Source organism: Acanthopagrus latus, chromosome 18 (assembly GCF_904848185.1).
Source record: "Acanthopagrus latus isolate v.2019 chromosome 18, fAcaLat1.1, whole genome shotgun sequence".
NCBI lineage: Eukaryota > Metazoa > Chordata > Actinopteri > Spariformes > Sparidae > Acanthopagrus > Acanthopagrus latus.
Window position 1 is genome coordinate 6222606 of NC_051056.1, and position 10068 is coordinate 6232673.

At 39.8% G+C, this 10068-nt stretch overlaps 2 protein-coding genes across 3 annotated transcripts; one reads left to right on the forward strand and one right to left on the reverse strand.

Moving 5' to 3' along the window:
* Positions 1-871: 871 nt before the first annotated feature.
* bbs12 (Bardet-Biedl syndrome 12) lies at positions 872-7406 on the reverse strand. Of its 2 annotated transcripts, none has more exons than XM_037077668.1 (2): positions 7271-7406; positions 872-5888 (listed from the first exon to the last, which is right to left on the reverse strand). In XM_037077668.1, the coding sequence occupies exon 2, from the start codon at positions 5874-5876 to the stop codon at positions 3921-3923; it is 1956 nt and encodes a 651-aa protein (XP_036933563.1). In that variant the 5' UTR covers positions 5877-5888; positions 7271-7406; the 3' UTR covers positions 872-3920. The 2 variants fall into 2 exon arrangements, with proteins under 2 accessions (XP_036933563.1, XP_036933562.1); XM_037077667.1 differs by lacking the exon at positions 7271-7406 and adding an exon at positions 6764-6889.
* Positions 6910-10067, forward strand: LOC119007775 (caltractin). The gene is made up of 5 exons (XM_037077669.1): positions 6910-7060; positions 7326-7481; positions 7595-7723; positions 8485-8622; positions 9796-10067. The coding sequence occupies exons 1-5, from the start codon at positions 7058-7060 to the stop codon at positions 9883-9885; spliced, it is 516 nt and encodes a 171-aa protein (XP_036933564.1). The 5' UTR covers positions 6910-7057; the 3' UTR covers positions 9886-10067.
* The last annotated feature ends 1 nt before the right edge of the window (position 10068 follows it).

A 10068-nucleotide genomic window follows, 5' to 3' on the forward strand; every position in this document is an offset into this window, starting at 1 on the left:
CTACCAGGCCATAAGAGTGACTAAGGCCAGAGACGCGATCAGTTGTAAGACTGTAAGAAACTCCAACCTCAGGAATAGCTCAGACAGTTTTGGACACCCGTAGAATGTGTTTCCTGGGACTGTACTAATTGAGAATCCCCAGAAATAAATGACAGTGCATCAGGTATTTATGCAGAGTGGGTTTGCTGAGCACGCATATTTTAGGGGGCAAAATGCTGTTTCTCATCACAAAGGAAGTACACCAGCATACCATCACTGAGGCCCATTTAAACCTGTGCAACACAATCCATCAAGATCTCTTTATGAGAGGACACTAAACCAAAAATAATTGATCCTTACCTCAAACCTTTTCCATGACACATCTACTCTCAAGGTGTTCACAGTATATTTATTTTTTTTCTTCTTTGGAACATCTTTTGTAACGACAAAACTTTTAGCGGAGCAACTCATGTCACCTAATTACATGTGGAGAACTTCCCTTTTTGCAAGGTGTCGATTTCCAAAGTGACAAAACAGCAAATGGAGCATGTGAATGCTAGTCAAGGCCTTTTCAATTAGAGGTTGACTGATACTGACTCATCACATTCAACACAAGCATGCATGAAAATTATAATTAGTGCTATGGGCCCTAAGTGATTTCAGTGTCCCGGGGTTGAAATGTCCTTTTCAACCCCCAGAATGTAAATTCTGAAAGAAATGCATATGACTTGGGGTATTTTTGAACTCTCATTTTGAATCATCAAATCTTTTACTTATTGCTGAATATGCATCACATCCGTTGAGTATGCTTACTCCAAGCCTGTAGTCAGTAGGTTATGATACAATAAAATATCAAAGACAGTGGAAGGAAAGAAGCTTACCTGTTGTGAAATAAGGGTTGTTTTACTTTAATGAAGACCATATGCTAATAAGAGATGTTTGACGCAGTGCAGCACTGTTAATGTCTTACAGAAAATTCAAAAACAGCATCCAGAACAAAGAATTAAACAAAATTGCCATGAATACTGATCACTGACTTGAGATTGGCAGACAAGAATCAACAAAAATTATAACAGTGAAGCCAACTGCCATCATTACAAAATTATGAACGGTCCATCTATCCTTGTCTAATTTATGCAAAGTTCACTGTCAATCTTTGTAAATTAAATGTTTTTCAGTGTATACTTCATTGTATCTTCCTGTGCTCCATTTAATGTCATTTTATCAGATTGTTTTCATCTCTTATTTTCATAAAAGCCCCTCCCTGGATGACTGCTGCAAATTAGCATGTGCTATAAACACTGTGATAATTCTTTGGGACGACTATTTCAGCTTGTGTGTGTGTGTTTTATCTGTCCTGATAAAATAAACCACAGCTGCAATTGACAATCACTGTCACTGTTGATTCATTTTCTCAAATGATCGACTAATTATTTTGGTCTGTAAAATGTTTTCTCTTTTTTTTAATAATGTTGACCAATGTTTTCCAAAGCCAAAGATGACAGCCACAAATGTCAGGCTTTGTCCACAACCCAAAGATTTTAAATTTTCTGTCACAGAGGAGTAAAGATATCAGAAAACATTCACTTTTAAGAAGCTGGAATTAGAGAATTTAGAGCTATTTTTCTTAACATTTATGTGGTTAACATTGCAGCTCTAAAATAAACACTAAATATAATGATCATTTTGTGGGAATTTTGAGAAAAAGTAACAATGATTTGTAGGTGGACTACCAATGACAGAGATGTACAGTTAATGCATAAAATGTGCACTACATCAGTATAAGTTGATGTTACAAACCAAATGAAGGCATGGAGCATCATTACATACTATACAGTATATACTATTATTAGTATGTTAATTATTAGTTCACAGTTTACAGCTACACATGGTTGCCATAATGACACCAGTAGTACCAGCATACTTTACTTTTTTTGTCTACAACCTAAATAGCAAAATCATATGTGACACTGTCCAAGAAGAATAAAACAATATTTATGGTTTGCCAAAGATTTATTTCTAAATATAAATTCCTGTGACACGTTCTGGTATCAATATATGTATGTATGTATGTCTCCATATTGATGGCTCCATTTTAAATGCTCTAACAATTGCAGTTTAGACTTTCTAAAAAAATTCTAAAACCTCTATACAAAATGTTGATCAGCTGGTTATTGAGCTCTTCCTGCCAAAATAGTGACGGTGCCCATAGATTATGAGATAGCAGTTTTTAACAGATAGAGTGATGAAAATACTTTACTAGAGTTTTACTTGAACTGATCTCATCTGTATTGCCTTAAAAGTGTTGTAACCTTAAAGTTGTTGTTTTCGTATGTGTTTATCAGAGTTATTGCGAATCTGCGTTTTCTGGCAATGACCTTACCTGTTTAAATAAAGGAGATGTTGATCATTTTACCCAGATCTTTAGATTTCACATTTTCTAAGGTGATTTATAAATATGTGCATGCATCAGTCTCAGTTTTCTCCGTGCTGATGAAGAATGGGGCAGACAGTAGTGTTGACTCTCATGTTTCACCAATTTTGCCATTCCAATTTCCTACTGAATACTGTGTTTGTTATGTTATGTCATACCCCACCCTCTCTTGGCCACACCAGCACTGAGTGATGCCTGAGTCAAGGTTGTTCTGGCTCCACAGTGAAGGCCTTGGCAACGTTTTTATTTTTAGAATGCGACAAGAAGAGCTCTCTCTGATCTCAGAGGAAATGGAAGGTCGCAACTGTCGCTGCATGTCACCTCTGAAATACAATGCACACAATAGGAAAATGTCTACAGATAACCGTGAGTGTGCTTTACTTTCAGGTGAACCATAATTGTTTTCGGGGTTGTTTTTAATTTTTCCATGTAGTAGTCATTTCAGTTGTTCAGACAGGAATGAGGGTTATAAATTTAGTGTGCGGTGGCCTGGTTATATTCCTGTGACCTTCCAGTGACCATGTAGGCAGCTAACAAAAGGTTTCTACAAACCAAACTAAACAATCCTCAAGAACTCATTACCGTTGGGTCATTTTTTTAAAAGGACAGAGCCTAATAAGACTTAATCAAAAACATTTACTCTGTCTGGATCCATTCCTTCTCTGTCAACTATTCCCATTATGACAGAGCAGGTCATAAAACCACAACAGTTGGCAGGGAAGCAGTGTCTGTGAACACCGCTGGCCAGGCTGTAGACACGTAATGAAGCGTAGGCAAATATTGTAACGGAAGTGTACCAAGGCTAAAAACATACTGTACTGGTACGACACAATTTCTCCCATGCTCCAGGAGAGGGAAAAATTCAATTGTGGTTTTGGACATGTACTGTTTGTTTTCTCTGGCTTAACTGAGCACCAAGACAAGCTGTATACAAGGTACCAGTAGTGTCCGCTGCGTCAGGCTTGGTTAATAATTAAAATAAACAGAATTTTAGGCTATTTCCTATAACAGTATAACTAAGACGACAAGTAATTATATAATAATCATTTTCTACTGACCATTTTCACGTTTTTTATGTTCGTTGAGAGACTGTGCACATTTGTCAAGCCTTTTCCACTTGGGGGTTGGCGTTGCACAGATTAATGGTTTTTTTTTTTCCTTTCCTAGTTCTTTATCTCATTTATCATGTTCAAAACAGGAACATTTGTGAGTCTTGCCTTTGCCCCAGATGTACTGGCAACGTCAGAATTTGGGCCATATTTGGTGCATCAGCTTGACTGAAAGAGTTGGACAACAATGTCATATAATTATTTGTCTCCCCCAGGTGGTAGAATATAGCATTGCTTCACTGACATTAATTTTATTAATACTGTCCTTCGACTATTTATTAATGACAAGAAAAAGAATATACATACACTTTATACCAGTAAAAGAAAATGTAGCTTTATATTTTAAATAAGTTGTTGCCCTCTGTATATTCAGAAAGTTCCCAAAGATGCTGCATGAGTCATAACAGCATCAGATTTCCCTGTGCGCCATCAGTTTTTTGGTCAATGCCTGTGATGATCTCAGCGTCAGTCTGTAGCACCAGAAAAACCAGATCTAATGCTTTTCTCCATGCTTCTTGCTTTACACTCAGATTGTCATAGATCTTTACTGCTGGTGCTTCACTGGACTCCATGCTGATAGAAATGGCACTTCCATCTTGTTCACCTTCCAAGAAAAGCTGTGAGAATTTTGCAGCAAAGCCTACACCTTCCTTATAGTCCCGCAGTTGTTGGCTCACAGCAGTCCTGGCTCCAACTTTTGAAATTCTTCCTGTGTTAAGCAGTACAGTGGATATGTAATCTATTAAACCATCTGCCATGAGGTGCAACACTACACTGCTACAAGGATTAGCTGTGGTTCCTGCTTTGGTTTGCTGGGCAGAGTCCCCATTCCTTTCTCTGTAATGCCTGAGATCGCGCTCTGCTTGCTCTTGAAGGTGATGAATACAAAGCATTTCTGTTAGTCCAGCACCAGGCAGGATGGCTTTATCTCTCAGCGCGTGGTGTAAACGATAAGCACATGCCCAGAACTGGTCCTCCAGTGCCTGCAATTTGCCATGTACACAACTTGTGAGGATCACAGTGACCAGGTCGCTGTTCCCACCAGTGGAAATATTCACAGTTGTTGAGGGCCTCCTCTCATGGCTGCTGAGGTTCCCCCACATCGCAACCGTCGCCTCAGTTCCAACACAGTGCTTACTCAACTGTGTGACATATGTCACTGGAACAGCTCCTGTTCCAGTAGCGAATGCCTTCAGGACTGAAGCCATCACTTTTTCCACCACAAGTATGCGATATCTACAACAGCGCAGGATCAGTTTCTCACTAGCAAGCCCATTGATTAGTATCAGATTCACTTCCAGCTTCAACAGAAGTGTCACAACCTTTTCCATCCACTCGTCTTCTTTGCTTGAACTTGACAAATCTGACAGGGAGTTCACACGCTGTACCCCTGTTGGCCGTTTAAAGCCAAGATGGCGATAGCTATCTGATAAATCTCCATTAATTAAAGCAACCTTCAAGCGCTGTTCTTTTAAGTGATGTGCAACTGAAGCCTGTTCAGCAGATAAAGGAACAATGCAGCCTGGTATAACACAGGAATGCTCCTCTGACAAACCAGGTAGCACACAAGATGTCACTTTATTGACATCGAATGTGGAACAGCTAACATCATGCTGTTTATTCTTTGTCTGTATTCGGCTGGCTTCAACTACTAAATTCATTGTATCGACACAACCATGACTCAATCCCTCAGCAATGTGTGCAATGTCAGGATGCTTAGGCTGATGAGAATGCCGTATTGTGGAGACATTTTCAGACTTTGCCTCATAAGAATGTCTGCTGAGCTTTATTTTCCTTTGTACACTGCCGTTTAGAGTCTTGTGACCATTTGTTTTTGTCGCTTGCAGGTGGCACGATGTCTGGGAAGCCTCCCCAATGGGTTTCTTAGACATTTGAAGTCCTAAACGAGGAGATGTTGCAGTGCATCTCTCAGATTGCTCCACACCAAGACCCATTGTTGAGACGCTGCTTTTCTTGCAAACATCCAAGCATATATCCATCCCCTTAGACATAGCCAGGATGATCTGTGCTACTGAAATTCCTCTCTGAAGGCACTCCAGAGCAGCGTGGCTCCAAGCTCCAGCAAGAAACAGCATGCATCCCGACCCTGTATGATAGACCTTCTGGTGGGATTGAATAGTCTCGTGAACCAGCTGACCTACCGCGCAGGTCAGCTCCAGGCTCTCAAAGATGCGAAAACAGGACCCCACGAGAGTTGAATCCCCACTCGTGTCGTCTTGAATAAACTTGTACTTTTTATTGGGGCCCAAAGAGGAATGTGTGATTCCTGCCAGCGCTGAGAGTTTCTGCAGTCCAACATGTTGTCGATGGTTTATAATTGTACTTCCTGGCATTTCTTGAGGCGCCTGGATTTTAAAAGAAAAAGGAAAAAATATGTCTGTAAATGTCTTACTAGGTAAAACCCGATATAAAATACAAAGTATGTATCAAGTTTTGAAATGATGGTGCAGTGTTGCATGCTATATGACAACGGTATTAAAAGTTTGGTAATTAAAAGCAGTCCAGCCATAACCATAAGGAACTTAAGCTGCGTGAACATTAAGGCTTTACTATACCAATATGATATACATATAAAACAATTTGACAGAGTCTATGCAGTATCTGTACAAATTACACAAGGACTTTGCTGCAGCCTATTTAAACTTTAACAGACGGTCCGTGATTGAGTCGGGTTACAGAAGGAGGGGTGTCTGACTCTCTTAGGGGGGCGTTATAGAGTTAAATGGCCACAGACAGGAACGATTTCCTGTTGCGCTAAGTGGTGCATCTGAGTGAGAGGAGTCTTCCGCTGAATGTGCTCCTCTGCTGGTCCAGTGTGTCACAGAGACATTATCCAAGATGGACTGAAGCCTGGACAGCATCCTCCTCTCTGCCACGGTCGTCGGAGTGTGGCAGAGAGGAGGATGCTTGCTCCATCACTTCTAAATGACCGTTAGTGCATATATGTTGTTGCCCCAACTATATGCACTAACAGTTCAGTCAAAACCGTATTACACACAAACACTACAACATCAAAAGAAGCAAGTGACACTGACAGATACAGCATACCAGACTACCGTGCAGAAGCTTGTAAGCTAAGCTAACTGGCTAAAGTCTGATGAAAATTAATTAACTTGTGATTTCAGTCCGTCTATATCAAAGCTAAACTGAACTACGAAGGCAGGGAACTAAATTAAATCTGTTTCTGCAAAACAAACTTTTTTGAAGAGTATAATATTACCTTAGTTTAGTGATGTATGAGAGCTGTACCGATTCCCACTGCCCAGCTGCCCCTGCTAGAACGAGTCAGCACTGCGCATGCTCCCAGGGTTGCTGGGAGACGAGAAACGATCTCAACCACTGGCGGACTCCACTATATCCCGCCCACCTCTTTTGTTAATTGGCTGATACGCTTGCGTCACGGCGCTTCAACTGTTTCTATTTGCTCACGTCCGTGTCATTTGAATACAGCCGTTGTTGCCTGTTGACAACCGACTACCAAACACAGCATTTCCTCGCTGAAGCGATCATTTCAATGGTAAAGTTTCACATAAATGTCAAGTATGAAATGTTAACTCTCGTGGAAGTTGCATGATTTACAGTGAAAACGTTGCACACAGCTCGATAAAGCTGTTTTTTCAGCCTGAAAACTTGTATCTGCTAGGTCTCGTGGAGGAGCGTGGAAGCTAAACATAGCTTGCTAGCATGATAGTAACAGTTGAGTAAAACGTAAAAACATGATGCTAACCTGCTGACTGAGTATCTTGTATGAAGTGCCAACCAAATCTTAATGCGTTTTTCAGGCTTCTAATTACCGCAAACCAGCTTCTTCGGCTAGCCAAAGGAAGAAGGCAGGTCCAAAAATCGACCTGACTGAGGAGCAAAAACAAGAAATAAAGGAGGCTTTTGATCTCTTTGACACAGATGGAACAGGAACAATAGACGTCAAAGAGCTCAAGGTTAGCTCGTCGTTTGGTATACCTTGGATCAGATATCAAGTGTATTTATACTCACAAACACCTTGATAACAGGGTCATAACAGCCTGAAATTTGTTGTGCATCTATTCCACAGGTTGCCATGAGAGCTCTTGGGTTTGAACCAAAGAAAGAAGAAATCAAAAAAATGATTGCAGACATTGATAAAGAGGGCTCCGGAACAATTGACTTCAGTGACTTTCTCAGTATGATGACACTAAAAATGGTGAGTGTAATACAGCTGTTAGACAAAACCTGGAAAGTTTGTAGAAATTGAAAATGATCATTTCTAGGAAGACAATGTCTGTGTGCTGTAATGTAGGCAACTGGACTTGTTTCAGTTTCTTGAAGACGTTTCACCTCTCATCCAAGAGGCTTCTTCAATTCTAACTAAATGGAGGGGAGTACCGTTCCCTACTATACAACACTGACCTGGATGACTGAGAACCTTCAGCAACATAGGAAGACTGTGTTACTGAAGATAAAAATTGTGTCTTTCGTCTCGAAACTTTTGATTGATTAATCTTAAAGGGAGAGTCACCCCATAATGAAATACACATATTTGTCTCTTACCTTAAGTGTTATTTATCCAAGTAGAGTGTTGCTGTGGCGATATCGGCCAGAAAGATGTCTGCCTTCTCTGAACTATAATGGTAATACGCGGCAAAAAACTGAACAGAAATCATGACCCAGTCAATCCATAGGCCTTTGATGTAAGAACTGTTTTCTTTATACTTAACTACAATTTACATTTTTGGATGAACTGTCCCTTTAAACAACACTATCCCAAAAACAAACTTCCTCTAAAACTTTACAGTGAAATGAAGTGTTTGAACATCGACAAATACCATACATGCAAATCATTCTCCCTATTTTTGGACCAGTGAGCCGTAGAAAATGCATTGCGTTTAAGGTGGAAGATATAGAAAGATTCAAAGTTTGAACAGAAGTTGTAATGCATGGTTGTCATGTTGCAATTATTGATAGGGTGAAAAGGACTCCAAAGAAGAAATAATGAAGGCCTTCCGGCTGTTTGATGATGACTGCACTGGGAAAATCTCATTTAAAAATCTCAAGAGAGTTGCTAAGGAGCTGGGTGAAAACCTCACTGACGAAGAATTACAGGTAATGTTGTCTGTACTGACATGCACTGTTTGGCACGGGCTCTAGACATTTTCATTATGACATTCATGCATAATTAATTAGCCTGTGGATGTTTTGCTGGCATACAATTCTGTCTTTTTTGTTTGAGAAAAGGAGTGTTGAGGTTTATTTGGAAATGAAAATCAAGTCTATGCTTATTACCTCCTTCAAACATTCAGTCCAGAGTTCCTGTTACACAATTCTTGATGCAGACTCTGCTCAGAATGTGTCTGTTCGTAGCTCCACAGTCCTCCCTCCCCCTTAACAGTCTCAAGTTTTACCAGTGATGCATTATTTTTCTGTGGCAAATATTTAATAATACATACATAGAATATGTGTACTACGGTTGGTTCTTTTATGTGAAATGCACATCTTATATGGAATATGGTGTATTAGGTTTAGAAACACAACTTTTTTGTCAAATGGCTGTGATAGATTCTTTCCAGAATGTATTTTAAACCGATTACAGGGAACTTTTTACTGGTTAAAAAAAAGTCTTAATTTGATACTGATGCCTCTACTTTGTTTTACCACTATCATCATTTGTCAGTTTTGGCCACCAACAATGAAAGTTCCATGCAGTGGTTTACAGACGGAAACACCCCAAAAAATGTTGATCGTTCAGAGAAGTGAAGAAGCCACTTGCCCGAATGTTTGATCCTGTGACAGCATCCCGCCTGACCCTTGTTTCTCTTCTGTCATCTCCCTGTTCCCTTTTTGTTGTTGTGTTCTTACATGTGATATGAAAATAACGTGGCTTTAGGTTTTTTATTTTTGAGGAACGACACATATTATCAGTCCTAGTGAGGGTTTTTCCATTGCTGTCACATGCGATGTATGAAGCATTTTACATTTACATTTTAGGCCGTTTATCAGACACTTTTGTCCAATGCAGCTTATAGTAATTTATACATACATACATACACTGATTGCCGTGGCTGTCATGCAAGGTGCTGACCAGCACATCAGGAGCAGTTTGGGGTTCAGTATCTTGCCCAAAGACATTTTGGCATGCAGACCAGTGGAACAGCAGCGACCCTCCAATAACAAGACGCTGGCTCTACCTGAGCCACAGCCACCCACTTGACTGCATAGCTTTCAGTGTGTTTTCATTTTGAACATACTTACATTAGACTTGGTTTCTTATCCTTTCAGGAAATGATTGACGAGGCAGACCGAGATGGAGACGGTGAGGTCAATGAGCAGGAGTTCTTGAGGATAATGAAGAAGACCAATCTTTACTGAACCCGTCGACTGTTATAGCCTTGATCTTGGACCTTTTTTTTAGATCTACCTTTTATTCTGTCAGAACAGTTTATGTAGTAGCTTTTTGGGATTATGTTTAGGGTGTAAATAAATATTTTAACATGCTTTATATTTGCAGTGATTTTTGTACAATTCAAGACAAATAAATATATTTCATCATAC

Bases quoted from the DNA above. Each gene is read 5' to 3' on its own strand.
- LOC119007775 (XM_037077669.1), top strand. The intron at 7,724-8,484 runs GTGAGTGTAATA...AATTATTGATAG, and splicing joins GTATGATGACACTAAAAATG to GGTGAAAAGGACTCCAAAGA. The intron at 8,623-9,795 runs GTAATGTTGTCT...TTATCCTTTCAG, and splicing joins TCACTGACGAAGAATTACAG to GAAATGATTGACGAGGCAGA.
- bbs12 (XM_037077668.1), bottom strand. From the start codon at position 5,876: ATGCCAGGAAGTACAATTATAAACCATCGACAACATGTTGGACTGCAG.